General features: G+C 38.1%; 1 protein-coding gene across 1 annotated transcript in view; it reads left to right on the top strand.

Moving 5' to 3' along the window:
- The first annotated feature begins 4,099 nt into the window (after positions 1–4,099).
- The window catches only part of LOC101870692 (complement factor H), a 33,054-nt gene continuing 19,062 nt past the window's right edge, over positions 4,100–18,091 (top strand). The window contains exons 1-6 of the mRNA XM_005140965.3: positions 4,100–4,234; positions 8,215–8,400; positions 9,651–9,756; positions 11,055–11,131; positions 12,518–12,712; positions 14,464–14,634. Of these exons, the coding sequence (XP_005141022.2) occupies positions 4,174–4,234; positions 8,215–8,400; positions 9,651–9,756; positions 11,055–11,131; positions 12,518–12,712; positions 14,464–14,634 (796 nt within the window). The 5' untranslated portion in view covers positions 4,100–4,173. The remainder of the gene's footprint in view (positions 4,235–8,214; positions 8,401–9,650; positions 9,757–11,054; positions 11,132–12,517; positions 12,713–14,463; positions 14,635–18,091) is intronic.

Below are 18,091 nucleotides of genomic sequence, written 5' to 3'. Positions count from 1 at the left end.
TGCTGTACCTTCACCTACTGGCAACAAATCCATCCGCGGGTCCTGAAGGAGCTGGCGAATGAAGTTGCAAAGCCACTGGCCATCATATTTGAAAAATCATGGCAGTCAGGTGAAGTTCCTGATGACAGGAAAAAGGGAAATATAACCCCCATTTTCAAGAAGGGGAAAATGGATGACCCGGGGAATTACAGACCAGTCAGTCTCACCTCTGTGCCTGGCAAAATCTGGGAGCAGATTCTCTTGGAAGGCATGCTAGGGCACATGGAAAACAACAAGGTGCTTGGTGACAGCCAACATGGCTTCACTAGGGGGAAATCCTGCCTGACCAATTTGGTGGCCTTCTATGTCAGGGCTACAAAAGTGATGGACAGGGGTGGAGCAGTTGACGTCATCTACCTGGACTTGTGCAAAGCGTTCGACACTGTCCCACACGACATCCTTGTCTCTAAATTGGAGAGACATCAATTTGATAGGTGGACCACTGGGTGGATAAAGAACTGGCTGGATGGTCGCACTCAGAGAGTTGTGGTCAATGGTTCAATGTCCAGCTGGAGACCAGTAATGAGTGGTGTCCCTCAGGGATCGGTGTTGGGACCAGTCTTGTTCAACATCTTTGTCGCTGACATGGACAATGGAATTGAGTGTGCCCTCAGCAAGTTTGCTGATGACACCAAGCTGTGTGGTTCGGTTGATACACTAGAGGGAAGGAATGCCATTCAGAGGGACCTTGACACACTTGTGAGGTGGGCTGATGCCAACCTCATGAAGTTTAACCATGACAAGTGTAAGGTCCTACACGTGGGTGGGAGCAATCCCAGGCACAGCTACAGGTTGGGCAAAAAGGAAATTCATGGTAGTCCTGCGGAGAAGGACTTGGGGGTGTTGGTCAATGAGAAAATGAACATGAGCCAGCAGTGTGAGCTTACAGCCCAGAAAGCCAACCATATCCTGGGCTGCATCAAGAGGAGCGTGACCAGCAGGTCGAAGGTGGTGATCCTGCCCCTCTACTTTGCTCTTGTGCGACCCCACTTGGAGTATTGTGTGCAGTTCTGGTGTCCTCAACATAAAAAGGACATGGAACTGTTGGAACAAGTCCAGAGGAAGGCCACGAGGATGATCAGGGGACTGGAGCACCTCCCATATGAAGACAGGCTGAGAAAGTTGGGGCTGTTCAGCCTGGAGAAGAGAAGGCTGCATGGAGACCTCATAGCAGCCTTCCAGTATCTGAAGGGGGCCTACAGGGATGCTGGTGAGGGACTCTTCATTAGGGACTGTAGTGATAGGACAAGGGGTAACGGGTTGAAACTTAAACAGCAGAGGTTTAGACTTGATATAAGGAAGAAATTCTTTACTGTTAGGGTGGTGAGGTATGGGAATGGGTTTCCCAGGGAGGTGGTGAATGCTCCATCCCTGGCAGTGTTCAAGGCCAGGTTGGATGAAGCCTTGTGTGGTATGGTTTAGTGTGAGGTGTCCCTGCCCATGGCAGAGGGGTTGGAACTAGATGATCTTGAGGTCCTTTCCACTCCTAACTATTCTATGATTCTATGATTCTATGATCAAAATCTCTGGCTGGGCCAGGCAGAGCATTCTCCCTTGTGTCACTGCCAGCAGCTTGCGCCCAGCTCAGGCAGTGACAGTGCAGGGTGTAATAGGTAGGGACCGACAACTGGTGGGTTGTGAGCTTGTGCTGCTTTCTCCCTAGGAGATGGTTTAGCAGGTTGTAGGGTGCAGCACAGGTACACATTGACCACCCACATCTCCTACAGAAGGCAGGTGTGAGAAGAGGACTGGGTGTATAACTGTGGGTGGGTGCACAGTTTTTGTGTGCATGGTTAGAACCTTGGGGCAATAGTGAAGAAAGGTAATTTAGAAATATGTCTGGTGATGATTCTGTAATGCTGTGGTTCATTAAGTTCCTGACTTTATTTCCATTTAGTTAGGGTAGGTTTAATTAATGACTTTAAGATCACAAATACAAGATTGGAAAATACTGAGCCCGGTCCCTTGCTTTGTGATTGAAGATGGTTTCTTTGCGTAGGCCTACATTACACCTGTGCAAAGATTACTTCAAAATGTCACTAGGTTAGCTGAGTCTTCTAATTTTCAGTTTGAATTTATTCATAGGAAGTTTATATCTATCTGCTGTTGTGTGCTGATGTTGTAGTTTTAACACTGCCTGTATTCATACAGAGCAGTCAGTACATTTTCAATTCAGTTCCAGTTTTGGTTCAGCTGTAGCAGAAGGTATCCTTGACTGTATTTCAGGCCCATAATGATTTGGCAAGTGCTTTAATAACCCAAAAGCAGTTTTGGTAAATCCAGAACCACTTTGTTATCAAAAAATGCAACACTTAAAACTGGAGAAATTTTGGAACCCATGCCTGCAGCATGGAGTTTTACAGCTAATTGGTTTGAGTCTCTCTCTCTGGGTTGGAATCTGAGTGCCTCTCAGCATTCTCCCTCTGTGTTTTTCCTGCTTTCCAAGCTTCCCACAGTGGTTAATGAATTGAAAAGCAGCAGTGTCACTGCTACATTTGAAAAGTAGGTAGTGCTGCTGCTGTGACAAAGTTGGACCATCCTAAGTTCCTCACTGCTGCAAGAAAACTATCTTTTGTGTCCAGCAATGCGCTGGTACAGAAGCAGGTAAAAACATGCATGTATGGTAGTTCAGTAAGACTGGTGCAGAGAAGACAAGTGGGATTGTTGATGTAGTGAGATCACTTCTGTCTGCAGCAGCACACTGTTCTCTACCACAGAGCAAAAGGAATTGCAGATTTGGGCAGTGTAGTTCTGTGTGGAGCTTTGTTAGAGCTCAACTTAGGCAGCTGCAAAGGAATATCTTTTTACTGACCAGGTATGCACCAGTAAGTGCAATTTCATAGAGACTGATCGTCGCAGTTCATTCTCCACACAGGAGTCGCTCAGCAAGAAAAAGGGGAAGGAAAGGAAGAGATTTTATGCTGTCTGGAAGAGTTCTTGTAGATGAAACAGCTGAATGCCAGTTTTCACTGAGGCTGCTTAAAATGATTCCAGCTGCATTTTGAGAACAAAGTTTTAACTGCTGTGGAATTCAAGTTTGATTTGAATTCTGTTCTCTAAACACACTGGTTTTTATCCTTTATTAGTAGACTAAGCTGGTTATTTTAAGGGTATGTTATGTGGTCTTTGGGGAGTGTATACAAATCAATCTGTGCTCGACAGTAGTCAGACATCAGTACTACGGGGTATCTGGTGTGCAGCTGTTTTATGTTCATATCCCAAGAGCACTTTGCACTCTTAAATTGTTTTTTCCTGATGCTCAGTATCAAATAATTCTCTTCATATGATCTACTTTTTCACTGGAGTGCGCTTCTCATAAAGCCAAGACATTTAATGAAAATAATAATAAGACTGTTGCTTAACTGAATCATTGAGGAGTTCCTCTGTTAACACAGATTGCCATACTGTTCTTCTTTTACCACAACCTTTATTACTTTTGTTTGGATATTCCATTACGAATGAAATCTTGCAATTCATTCACATCTTCTCCATCTCATAATTTCTCATGTGATACTGAAACAAGTGCTTCAACATCACCTAAGTTTATTTTATCAAGTATTTGATCAAGTACATTTCCATTGCTCTTATACAAGAAGCAGGGGTTGGTAAGTCACTGTGGATTTTTGCTGCCTGCTTTTTATTTCAAGTGCTTTCAACACAGATCTTAAATGATGTGCATATAATAAAGTTAATTTTTACACACATTTAATGTAAATTTCTGGGTTTCAACTAAGCATGTAAGACAAGAAATCACAAAATATTTTATTTGTGCAGCTTTTTTGGGATACCAAGAGAAATGAGCTCTTCTAAGGATGGAGTGGATTAATCTGGAAAAAAAAAATGAGGAAAGATGTCAAACCAAGCAGAGCAGAGGGAAGGACTGTGTCACCCAAAACTGGGTTTTGAGCATTTGTTTATTTGTTCATTTGCAAAGTTTGGAGAGGGAGGGGAAAAAAAGAGAAATGTTTGTGTGTTGCAAGAGGATTACAGGAAGTGACTGCTGAAACTGGAGTATAAATGCTCTACAAGGTCAGTCCCTGGAACAGTTAGTGAGGAAAATGATTGGAAATAACACAAAGTAATCAAAAAAGTAGGCTCCTATACTGAATCTGTTTGAGTTTCTGAATCTCTAGGATGTCATTCCTGGGCTGTACAGCTCTGGTTTTATGCTGGGTATATTGTACTGCAGAAAGAGGTAAGCTTTAATGTGGGAGAATAAAACTAAACCCTTTCTTAAAGTGTATGTGAAGATGGTAACTATGTAAATAAAATGTTTGCATTGTAGCTATTTAATGAACTGCTGACTACAATAATTGAGATTTTCTGACAGTACTTAGCACCTTTAGTACTTGGTATCCTGCAATAGGTGTTATTTCACCTTTTTTTTTTATAACTACTGCTGTTATTAATCTATTGCACAACTTTTTAATGGTTGCAATCCTTATAAACTGAAGAAGACAACTCATTTGTTACTAATTATGCTCCTTAATTTTAACATCTAAACCCTGTAAAGAGCTGGTAGATCAAAACAGAAAATATTCAGTAAATAAGCATTTCTTTCTGCCTGGAAGAAAATGTAAAATCATCTGAGAAAGAGGTATAATTACAAAATTGACTGAAAAGCTTACAAAATATCTGTTGGCTGATAGACTGGTTTGAATCCATTAAATGAGATAGATATACGTATACAGGTATGCTTTGGTTGATGTTTATAGAGGCAGCTAGTATTCTGGGATCCTTTTCAGAGGCCTCTGGCATTTTCTGCTTCTCAGTTCAATTTATTTTTTCTTGATGCTGTGCTCGTATTGTTTAATATATGTTTAGAAATTATTCTTTTTTTTTTTTTTTTTTGCTTTCTATCTGGGTTTCTGTACATATCCTGTTGGGGGAAGGATGTTTTGTGGTTTTGAGCTAGTGTGTCTTTACTTGGTTCAGGTTGGTTTTAATTTTAGGTGAGGTTGATGAAGACCTTATTAATCAACACAGTCTGATTGATTTTACTTTGAAAAATTGAAAAACCAGGACATTACTGAAATGTATCACGTTTTTTATGTATACTTATAATAAATATTGTTCCAAAGCAGCTAATGAAGTCTAATTTCTTTGGAAAAAAAGTACGGAAAAGTCCTGAAATTTGAAATAAAATTTTGCCTGAATTTGCACTTTCTTTTCACAGTGCTTCCTTTAGATCAGAGAGATTGCAAAGGAATGTGAATGTAGCAATATTTGATTTATCCAAGACAAGTATTACCAGGGTTCTTAGTTCAAGTGTTATGTTGAATGTCTACGTGAGTTGTTCAAGAGCTGGGTTTTTGCACAAGAGTTGAAAAATACTTCTACCTGAATTCATAGTTTGTGCTTGATGGAAGTTGCTACCAGCTACCAGAAAGCAGCTTTAGCTATAGCTATTTCTAAGTGGGTTCAAGTCACATATTAATAGTAAATGATTAATTCCTGGTCTCTCACAAAAGGATTTGAAGGTATGCGTTTGGTGCACGCTTTCTAATATAAAAATACAACCCTCCCAGTTTTGGTGAGTGCACATGGCAAAGTGTGTGATGTAATTAATACAGCTTAGAAGTACATCCTGTCATTAGATTTTCCTTTTCAAGCTACTTAGAAACTGCTCTAAAAACAGAGTAATTAGCTGTAGTCAGAAATGCATGTACACACTGTAACATCTGATGGTGGCATGGTTTGACACCAGGGCAGGAGTGGTAAGGAACAATGTGAGAAATAAAACCCAGAAAGAGGCATGTCTTAGTAATGATGAAGAGACTAAGGTGATTATTTTTCACACCTTTTTTTTCCTAGGTGAAAAAGGAGTTAGAAGGCACCATTCTGCAGAACAGATAATGAAAATATGATAAAACTCAGAAGTGAAGAATAGAGCAGAGAAGCACTCCTTGTACTAAATAGCTTCATTTTAAAATCACATAAGAGCATGCTTTCTCAGCTTACAAACTGAAAGCACTAATTGTAACGAGTTCTGGTGGAAAATATGTAGAATTTAAAAATTTCCTTTCACGCTATTAAAAAAAAACTTTGGTTTTGTTTTTTTTTTTTGTTTGCTTGTTTGGGTTTTTTGTTAGTTTTTTGTTGTTTTTAAGTAAACTAACCATTTTTAACACACTTGAAAGGCAGAACTAGCTGGAGTAGTAGTCCTGTTCAGTTCACTCATTCCTGCATTTTGCAGAAACGTTGTTAGACGGTGAGCGAGTGTTAACCTTGCTAAGGCAGAACACCCTACTGCCTTTTTTGATAGTAATAGCAGTACCCTGTAGTGGACAGGAGCAATAATTTTTACTTGAATGTGATTCTTACAGGGAGCGTAAAGTAGTTGGAAAGAACATGAATGTGTGCATACTTTTTCTTTAACACCTCAGCAGTATCATCAAAGCTTGTCTACTTCTTCTGGCTACTTAAGACAGACATTATAAAGTTATTTGATTTCACAATTAACAAAAGGCCGTAACTGCAGAACACTTAAAATTCTGCAGCTTTTTTTCTTGATCTTTAAATAATTTTCTAAAACTGTGCCTCTAATTTGGTAGGTGTTTCACTAACTGAAATAACAACAGTGAGTGTTCAATGTAATGTTTTTGCACAACTAAAGTATAATCCACATCCACACTTCGATGCGGAAGAATAACTATTTAATCTGCTCACATTGTATTGGGAATTACAGCTCCTTAATCTGGTTGTGATTTCCACAGTTTAGGTCAGCAGGCCATAACTCCACATCCCTTGCATGAGGAAAGATCCTAAATTAGTTTTCTGTAGTTCCACTTTGAGGCAGCATCCGAACAATCCATAGGAAAGCTTCAGTGAGGGTGTTGCAGCTTTCTCAAACTCTGGCTTTACAACCAAACTGGTGAGATGACTTTGTGCCAGCTCTCTACTGGGTAATGAATTTACTCACTAAGAAATATCTTTCCCTGGTTGATACTTATTTTCTATATAGTGGTTTCATTTCTTTTCCAGGGCTGCATTTCTCAGAGGTTCTTTCATTTATTCTTGATTGTCCTAGGTTCAGACATTGATCAATTCTTGTCTTTCATGTTCAGATTTAAAACAAATTTCACAGCATCTGATTCGCTACTGTCCAGACTATTATTCTGTATAAATTTTCAGTCTTTAAAATAAGTGCAGTTCAGTCACTCAAGCACAGTTAGTCACTGAAATTAGGTCAACTGTTATAAACAAAACAATAAAATAATGTTTCTTACCAAAGATCATTTAGTCTTTCATTAACAGCTTCCCAACATTTGTTTCTTTCCCCCTTAGTTTGTTTTTTCTCATTCTCAAGATGTTGAGGAACTTCTTAATAAAATTAATTCAGGCTTATTTCTTGTAACTCATATGGGTTTGGCTGTACATTTCATGGACCCTGAAGAAGTCCCAGGAAAGAGCTTTTGGAGAAGGACTGTATAGTATTGGACTAATGAGAAATATCAGACAACAACATCCCCCTCCCAAACTGAGTCAAAATGTTTTGAAGCTAATGAAAGTCAAAGTGAATACCCAGATTTAATCACATCATGCATTAAGTAACTCCACAGATTAAATTGTCAAAGTGAATACCCAAAATTAATCACATCGTGCATTAAGTAATTCATGGACAGGAGGAAATAAGTTTTGGAATATCAGGTGGTCTCAGCTTAGAAAGAAAGCTGAGGCATGTAAAGCTGAAGGGGTCTTTGGCAGAGCTTGATCAAATGATCCGTGGACTTAATGTCAGTAAGGATAGTGGTGGCTGCAGAAGAAAATAGAAGCTTGAAAGGAATCTACGGAGTGCACAGAATTGTTCCCTGTGGCAATTGAAGGACAGGCAGAGGGACTCCTGCAGATGGAAGTGTAAAGGATGTCTGTGGTTAGAACCAGGGTAGTAATCTCATCTTGGTCTTTGTAATGAAAATCTGTTTTTTGAGTTATGACTTTCCCATGTGGTTTCTTGGTACTTGCTTGACTATTCTTACGGCCTTCTAAATGTGTCTTCGTATTCCTACAATATATGGCTTCTTGACAGTTTCTTGTTTTGTGAGATTAAGTAGAAAACATGCTCATTTGATCACAAATATCCCCAGGATTTCTTGCTACATGTTCTATTGTAAAATTAATTTGGTGTTTGTAGCATGTGCTTCAGTCACCAATGTTTTTTTTTACAATTTTTAGCTTGCAATGAACCTCCACCTAGGAGGATTAAAGAAGTGCCTACTGAAAGATGGGACAAACCTCCCTATCCACATGGTACTAAAGTAACATACAGATGTCGACCTGGATATATAAAACTTGGACGAATTGAATTTGAGTGTGGTGATGGAGAATGGAAGCAACTCCCCCCAGCGACAGAATGCAGAAGTCAGTATTTATGCAAAATGCATACAACCATTTGACTTGACATTTCACATTTGTTGCCAGTGATGTCAATGTGAAATTGCCATTGTATCCTTGGCTGTAACTAACTTATTTCAGCATCCTTTAAAATATCGTCTAAAAAAGTATGTATGCATGAGGAAACATTTTTGGAAATTCCTTTTCTCCAGATCAAAGGATTATAATTTTCTTTCTTTAAAGATTTATGTTGTCATTAGGTTGGGTTATGAAGTTATTAGGAGCTTGCTTCCAAAATTTCTGAAAAGGTCTAATGAAGATGAAATTTACAGTCTAAGCAGAATAAAGCACTCACCTAGCTTCTGAATGCAAGAGCCAGCATTGTCTTCTTTCCAGTTTATTCAAGTAGTTCTATGAAAAATATAATTTCTTGAACTTACTTTTTTTTTCCCCTTCGTTTTAATCTGTGAAGAAAAAATTCATCATTAGTAAGATAGCTGCTATTTATTACCTCTAATGTACTGTGTAGAAAGTTTCAAAGTATCTCAGACCCTCATACAGAATTCACTAGTGAAGAAAAGTTTATTATTGTTAGTCAGCAGATACTTCTTTCCTGTGATGTTAGTTTTACACACAAAGAAGTTTTAGACATATGAGGTTTTTTTCTTGCATATCTGGTATACAAAATGTGTACTAGTAGAACATAGTGTTTGGGTTGATAATATAAATTTAAGTACCAGGTGTCATTCAAATAGAGGCAGATACAAATTATGAGTAAAAATAAATTCATGAAGTCGTTACTTAATTTCTTTTAGTTCTTCTCAGTATTACATGTAATTGTATAACCAGTCATTGAACAAGGATCTTTCAAATTATACGAAGTTTGGGGTTGCTTTTAGTAATACTTTTTAGTAAATACCGCCACTGAGTGAATAGATACTGACACTGGCAAGGTGCAGGTTGAAGGAGAAAAGGGATGGTGTGCCACAGATTAAGTGATCATGTTCCCCTTTCAGGATAAATCACACTAGACAGCAACATTGATCATGAGGTTGTCTATTTTCTCTGAATCACACTGGAGCAGGGTTAGAATCTATGCAAACACCTCTTCCTTGATGTTTGAAAGGCTGGTACTCAACAGTAATTACTAGGAAAGTGCTGTATTTCACACTTCCACATTCCTACATATGGTGTAAGTATTTTTTTTCTGCTGCTGCTTCTGTTTGCTGCTTGTTGTCATTGTTGTTGGTTTTGGTTTGGTTTTGTTTTTTTGCCAGATAAGCCCTGTGGACATCCTGGAGATATTGAGTTTGGTTCCTTTGAACTTACCAGTGGAAGTGAATTTGTGTTTGGTGCCAGAGTGGAGTACAGATGTAATGATGGGTAATACTTATTTAACTTAATATATGGGAGTTAACGTAAGATGTTAATTATAGTGTCAGTTATAGGATTGTTGTCTGTAATGCAGCTGCAACTTAATATTAATGCTTGGTTATTTTTGTAAATTTCTGCAATTATGGCAATGCTAAATAAAACTCGTTCTCGTGTCTGGTGCTATTGGAGTAACTGACCTCATGCACCTGAAGTTGTCATCCAATGTCTAAAGTATCTAAGGCTGTAGCTAACTTGAAATCATGGCTGTCTGAGTAGAAAACAAAAATAATGATCTCTCCATAAGGCTGCCTCATGTCTGCACCAGCCAGCCAGTTCAGATGGAAATGAAGCTTTGTGTGCTGGTAGCAGTGCTTTCAGTAGGCAGTCATGATGCAGTTATGTTAGCAAAGGTGTTAGTCTCATATTTAGAACGACAACTTATCAGTCCTGCTTAAATGATTTAATTTTATATTTCTTTTTATTTTGAAGAAGAATGCTTTGTAAAACATATTTGAAGGAAGACATTTCTGTAGACTCACTAGTGTCTTCTAAGCACTGACTGCTTGGAAGAAATTCTCTCTTCCTCTCTTCTCCAATGAAAACTGCAGTAAGGCAAATGCACTGTGCTTTGTTAAGGATGCCCGGGACTGGATTTTTAATTCTTGAAATGTAAACCAGCTATGGAAGTTTAACCTTGCTGTTGTAGTCTTTGCATTTCTGGAATCTAGTCAGAATTCAACACAAAAAATTCCAAAATCAATAGTCTCCTTAATCCCATAATTTCAGCCCGTTCTTCACTGACCTTTCTGCTAACAGTGCTTCCTCTAGCTACAGTTCAGACAAGGCAGAAGCCACAGCATTGTGGACATGTTGCCCTCAAACCTAAGATGGTACTAGCTTATCAAAGCATGAAATACATATGGTTTGGATTAAGTCCTATTTTGATGTTATCACATGGCTTTCAGTCGTACTAGACCACAAACAACAGGAATTTTACTCTGCTTGCCACTGATCATGTAAATTATCCCTAGGTTATTTGTTCTGTAGCCAAAGTTTGCTATCTCTGTAATGAAGAAGCCATCTTACTGATTACTTCCTACTTCCAGATTATTTTATTATTACTTTTTTGCCATAAGCAATTAAAATAAAGAAAACAGGGAAGATGCCAGCTGAAAAACTTCTCAGTTTTGGTTAATCTGTGCTAGAGCATATGAAGCCTACATTGTTTGCTTCAAAACCAGCAGCACTGCTGTTGCTGTCACATAATGAGACTGTATTTTAGCACTGTTTACTTTTTATTCGGTGAGGTACTGGATGCTCAGCCAGAGAAATTACCGTGAGTGTCAGGCAGATGGATGGAGCAATGACATTCCTCACTGTGAAGGTAAATGAAGTTCGACATTTAATTCTTTAGCATGCTGTCTTTTTATCTATCTAATACTGTCTAGAATTAGTCTGTGATCTCTCTACTAGTATTAATTCACATATGTTTAAATTCAAGTTGTACAGCAATGAAACAATTACTGCTCAGCCATTTTAGTCCAATAACCACTCAAGCTTTTATTGAAAAGTATTCACAAAATAGACTCTTGTCACCCCAGACTGCCTTAAAGCTCTGCCTCACCTAAAGGCCCTGATGGAGTAGGTGCCTGCAGAATATGGCTACAAAAGACAATGGGGATGAGGCATTTTGGATGTATGTGAAAGGATGTGTGTTTTCAGCTAGGTTTCTCCTCCACCTCTGCAAATATCCTAGCCATTAGGATTTTACTGTAAGTTCTCCCTATTAGTATACCATGGAAGAACTCCGGTAAGTAAGAACTGATAGTCTGTGTTTTAGCATTTCCTTGGTCTCAGATACTCCACATTTAGTTTGCTGGATTTTGAATCTCCTCAGTTTTAGGCATGCAGGTCTCTCTCTGCATGGTGCAGAACAATGATTTCCAACATTTTTTGTCATGTGTCACCAAAAAACAGCAATTTCAAAGTCCTCATAAGATTTTTCTTTCATTATTGAGGAGTTTGTATAATGTCCTAATTGTGAGGAAAGTAGAAGATAAAATGTGAGCTCACAGAAAAGGCTCATAAACTTATAAAATGGCATATGCTGCCACAAAGTGGAAGCTGTGGTAGACAAAAAACAGCCACTTGCTCAGTGATATCCATGTGAACATTTAAGAATGAGATTTGGTAGACATTTCCCCCTTAATAAGAAATATATAATGACATGTTAATTCTTCCTTTTTCTGCAGTTACAAAATTAGGAGATAATAAGAGGTCTAAGTTCATGGCTGATATTGTATTTATTTACTTTGGTAATATAATGTTCTGATAATATATAATTGTTTTGGTAATATGATTGTTCTGTTAAATTAACCTATTTTGACAAAGTTTAATAACCCTAAATGTCAGTCAAGGCTTATCTAAACATCCATAGAATTCATAGGCTCATAGAATAATTTAGATTGCATAAAACCTTAGGAAGTCACCTAGTTCATTGGGTGCTCTGTCTTTAACCTTCAAGGGCAGAGAAGAGGATTGATGAGATCCAGTCTGCAAGCTTCCTCCTATGTTAGTCTGTCTTTTCCTTTGAGTTTTGTACTATATCTGTTGCAAATAGTATCTGAATACATAACAAGAGTGTATATTTCTAAAATGTGTAAGGAAATTACAGTGAGTTTTCTGTATTTTAACTTTTTTGTCTGACAATTTATTTTATAGAATAGGCCTCAAAATGGCTGGGCTTTTTTCCTTTTGTTTTATTTTCCAGTGGCGAAGTGTTTACCTGCACAAGCACCAGAAAATGGAAGAATAATTACAACTGGTGCATTTGAGGTCGGCCAAGAATTTTCCTTTGGCCAGGTTGTAAAATTTGAGTGTAATGCAAAATACAGGCTTGTTGGATCTAAAGAAATCATTTGCTCTTCTAATGGAAAATGGAATAGTGATGTGCCTCAGTGCCAAGGTAAATAAGACACTATTTATTATCTGTAATTAAGAAGCTTTGTTCTCACAGATTTGTAAGGATTAGTTACTATAAGGGAAACTACAAAGCTTTCACTTTATTTTACAGCAAGTAAGCCTTGCTTGGCTGTAAACAATCTCCATTGCATATGTGCAGTAGAAGTAGGATAAGAAAGAGAAATTAGAGAATATTGGATACTAATATATTCATAGCGGACCCTCTGTTTGTTCCACATTTTCACTACAAGCTGTATGTTTTGCCAGGCTGCAGGTTCTTTGAAAATAGGTTTGGTATGTCTACATAAGAGTCAATCACTTCAGTGTTGATTTAACCAAAGTAATTACAAACAATTTGAATCTATGTGAACCAAGTTTAAAAAGTGAGTATGGTTTTCATTCACCCATATAAAATACAAAGAAATCATGACAGATTTTGTTTTCCTTCCTTTTGGGAAGTTAGAAGGTTAAGTCATGTTTAGTTTTTATGGAACCACAATATCACAGAATACGGCAGGTTGGAAGGACCCCTGAAGGTCCCTCAGAGCAATTAGCTAGGGCAAGTTGCTCAAGACCATGTCCAGTCAACTTCTAAACATGTCCAAGGATGGAGACTCCGCAGCCTCTCTTGGGTAACCCATTCCAATGTTTGACCACTGTTGAGTAAAACTCTTTTTTCTTACATTTAAGTAGCATTTCCTGTACTGTAATTTCTGCCTGCTGCTTCTCATCTTGTCACTGGGTGCCAATTACTTCATCATCTTTACTTCTGCCTGCCCCGCCACAGGCAGGAATTAACACATGTAAATAAGATCCTCCCTCCTCCTCAAGCACTTCTCTAGACTCTAGGTTGTGTGAGGTTGGATTGTCAATATTTAAGAATGAATCCTAGGAAGCTAATGGTAACAAAGACTTAAATATTCAGTCCATCAAGTTTCTTAGACTATTTATATGTTAAATTATCTAATTGGGAAGTGTGTGTTTAGAAGAACAGAGTACATATGAATGCTCCATCCCTGGCAGTGTTCAAGACCAGGTTGGATGAAGCCTTGGGTGATATGGTTTAGTGTGGGGTGTCCCTGCCCATGGCAGAGGGGTTGGAACTAGGTGATCTTGAGGTCCTTTCCAATCCTAACTATTCTATGATTCTATGATCTGTCAGGATGTCAGATACATGTATGGTTTGCTCACACTTTCAGTGCTTCATTTTGCTGCTTTGAAACTGCCATTTATTAGAATTTGAATAGCATAAAGTGGGAATAAACACAATTGCTAGTAACTTTTGCAGAATATAGTTTAATTCTGTTTTTCGTGTTAATGCCATGATTTAATCAGTCATCAACTGGCTATGAGAGAGCTTTAGGTTTGCTGGAAATCACATGAAAATGAAATGATCTGAAAAAGTGAAATTCCTAAATTTCAGCAGCCTAGTTACTTAGTTCAGAATGTCCCCTGCCTTATATAGTGATTCTGAGATCCATTAAAATCCAAAGCAAAGCCTTGAAATCTGGTTCACAACCCAATTTGCTATTGATGCTGTGCTGCGCCACACTTTCTACGTGGCACTCACAGTCAGGTCACTGAAGGGTTTTCAAATAAGATTCAAACAGTTTCCAAAGGCAAATGTTTTTTGAAGTTAAATGAAAAAAAGAAAAAAAAAACAAAAATAAACCCTAAATTTTATTCCTGTAGGGATTTATTCTTATTAAATAAAACCAAACAAGAATATATGGATACTGTCTTTCTCAACTTCAGAAATTATCTGTGATGTGCCAAAAATTCTGCATGGATATGTACGGTCTCCAAAGGCGTCTTACAAGGAAACTGAACAGCTACGGTTTGCCTGTGATAAAGGATACAGATACGGTGAAAGAGCAGATGCACGATGTACAGCATCAGGATGGAATCCAACCCCCTATTGCACTGGTATACCTTACCTAAAGTTATTTATTTGGCACATTTTCTGTGTTTGGAAGTAATTTCAGAGATTAGTAATGACAAAATTTAATTTATTCATAAGAAAAGAAAACCATCCACATCTGACCAATATCCCATGAAAATTTTTAAGGATTAAGTGCTAAAGAGACCTAACAAGTAGATAAGAGTTTTCCATGGAAAGCAGTAGCAAAACCAGTTAATTCAGTCTTTTTTTTACTTATGTGTAGTTAAATAGGTCCACAAAGCAACAATTGCGCCAGTATACTACATAAATGAGACAGATGTTAAAATACTTCATGCAGCATTAGTAGCTGTTGTTATTCTATTCTTTTTTTATATGACTTGGAATTAGTCGGAAGAATACAGGAAAAAATTGGAAAAATAAGAAGGAAAAAGCTGAATCTCTTTGCCTTCTACAAAACATGATGAAAATGTTTTATCCAAGGAGTGGAAAAAACAGACACTAAAAAGAATAATTAAGCAAACAGAAAAAAAAAATAGGTGTTAATACCAGAGAATTTCAGACTGCAGAGGGAATCTGAAATCTTTAGTGGCATGGGAAAATTAACACTTGAAACCAACTTCTCAGAGTAGTGGTGTGGGTTTTGAAGTCCTATTGTCTTCATATACCGTCTCAATGTTTTTAAAGTGTGTGTAACATGAACAAAACTGGTAAAAATCAGTGTACCAGGCTGTGCTGTATGTTGGAGGACTAGTTAAAGAATTGTTGTTCGATACCATATGAGTTGCAGCAGTATGAATAAAATCAGGTGTCCTGGTTTCAGCTATAACAGTAATTTTTCTCCTTCTATTAGCTGATGCAGTGCTGTGTTTTGGCTTTAGTCTGAGAACAGTGCTGATAACACACTGATGTTTTAGGTGATACTAAGTAGCATTTACTCTGATCAAAGACTTTTCAGTCTTTCATGCTCAGCCAGTGAGGAGGGGCACAAGAAGACTGGAAGAAGCCAAGACAGGACACCTAACTCAAAGTAGACAAAGGGATATTCCGTACCACAGCATATCATGCCCAGAAGGATAAATTCCTACTTGGGTTGATCTGGGTATCAGTCAGCAGGTGATGAGCAGTTGTATTATGCATCACTGCTGTTTACTAAGGGTTTTTTCCTTTCCCCTTTTAGTTTTGTATCCTCTCCCTATGTTATTTCCCTTATCATTATTATTAGTCATACTACTTTTGTATTATACTTTATGTATTAGACTGTTCTTATCTCAACCCATGGGGTTTACATTCTTTCAGTTCTCCTCCCTATCCCACCCAGAGGGAGGAAGTTGGCCAGGGGGCTATAAGCAAGCAGCTGCATGGTGCTGAGTTACCAGCTGGGCTTAAACCACATCGTGGAAAAATAATAGTCTTAGCTTGATGATGTACTTCTGAATCAGCACTCAGCATCTCACCCTGTATGAACAAATGGACATTTGTTTGACCTACTGAATTGTCCTCCACATTTTATCTGAGTGTTCTGATGAGTCTTACTGTAGTGTGAGCAGATTGAGCACCTGGCTGCTAGTTATTATATCCATTCTTTACATTTCCAGACTACCAGTTCTGATCAACTAGTTGTAACCAAAGAACGATTCAGAAATTATCCCTATTTCACTGATGGAGCTTCAGTGAGAAATTGTTAGTGTATGGTGCAACCTCTCAGAAATGACAGGAAATTAAAAAAGTATCCTTCAAAGTATCTTTCAAATTAAAATCCTGACTTAAGTTTATAAACTGCCTTTCCAGGGTTGTTCAGAAATAGTAAGATAGTGTTGTAGAAGGAATATGCTGAAGCTGACATGGCCATTTCTATAGGAGTTCAAGCGAACGTGAAGCAGCCCAATTTCAGAAAATAAGTACTCCATTGATGACCATAAGCACATAAGCTAAAAATTACATTGAAATTGTAGTGCTAGATTGTACATAAAGCTGAAAACTTTCTACACAGTCATTATGTGAAGAATGTGTACAATATAATGAAGAACCATGGACGCGAACTGATGTATAAATGGAGACCAAAGTAGCACGGTATGCATGAATCCTGCCACTGTCCATCACTGAAGATAGCAATTTGTTTAATGTCATCAGAACTGCAGTTGCACAACCACGTTATCCATGGGGTTGAAACTTCCCATCAGAAATAGTCTGCGAATCTCTACAAACTAATATATTTACAGAGCTCAAACTCCCTCTTGCTTTCTAACTCCCAAATGTCTTCGAGCACTTATTTAAGATGACAAATCCAGAATTTCTGAGGCTAGTCCTGTTGGGCATCATCCCTCTGGCTTATGGATCTTTCTCTAGTTTCATTCAACTACAGAACTTAAAGACTATATTAAAATCTCTCTCCAAATCCCACAAAGAGAGATGTTATGTCCCAGTTGAAATAATTTGATGTAAATTTGGTGGAAATCAATTGTGGTTTGAATTCTCTTCAAGGAACTGCCAAACGCTTGAAACTGGGAAAAAATATACTGGCAACAGGGCAATGTTGTAGGCTGTTGTGTGCCACCCACCTTCCTGGGACCTCTTCCAGAAAGGCTCCTTTAGAAATATAAAGTAGTCATAGTGCCCACTCAGTTCTTGACCTTTCTGCATCAAGATTAGCAATTATATTAATTAATATGCATTGCCTCCAATTTAGCAACGTGCTGCTCTTGGGAAGTGCCAAATAAAACATTCTCCTAGGCACTGATACACTGGGCAAAGATACTTGGGGCGTATTCAAACAGTGGTTCTGGATCCTACAGGACTTATTGCTTAACCTACATGATTCAGCAGTACATGCATACAGCTAATTCACTCACCTTCACTCCACAGCAAGACCAACCTGTAGTTACTTTGTAGTCATTCCTTCCCAGCCCTGAGTGTGTTAGTGGTATTTTTGAAGCTCTGGTTTATAAATAGCATGCTTTCTTGCCTTCTCCAAGTATAAAAATACCATGGGCTTTTTACAATAGCATTCCCATACTTTTTTAGTTGTCAAAATACTTCCAGTGTCAGTGCAAGACCCTAATCTTAATCACACACCCTTTGAAGGATCAGTTCCTAATTTAGAAGTACAGTTATTTCTCCATTTACAACCTGTCAATGAACCTGCCCTCTTTTGGGACAGTGTTCATTAACCAGCCCTGAAGACCTGTGAGTGAGCCCAGCACAGATCATTTTGAGCTCCAGCTGTGGAATGACCTCCTTGAAAAGATGAGTCAAATTCAGTTTGATTACTTCTATTTCTTGCTTGAATCGTTCTCTTTGCAGTTAAGTTTTCATCTTCTAATTAGTATGACATCAGTAACAGCTGTCACTCTCTTCTTATAGCACTGTATGTTTTAAGAGTGGGAGAGAAATGTAAACTTTTTTTTTTTGCCCTAAGAAACATCTTTTTAACAATTTTATGCAGTTATGGTCAATATACTATGCAAATAAGAACTTATGCAG

This window comes from Melopsittacus undulatus, chromosome 6 (genome assembly GCF_012275295.1).
Source record: "Melopsittacus undulatus isolate bMelUnd1 chromosome 6, bMelUnd1.mat.Z, whole genome shotgun sequence".
Taxonomy (NCBI): Eukaryota; Metazoa; Chordata; class Aves; order Psittaciformes; family Psittaculidae; genus Melopsittacus; species Melopsittacus undulatus.
The sequence above is the reverse complement of the archived record's forward strand: the minus strand, read 5'-3'. Positions and strand labels throughout refer to the sequence as shown.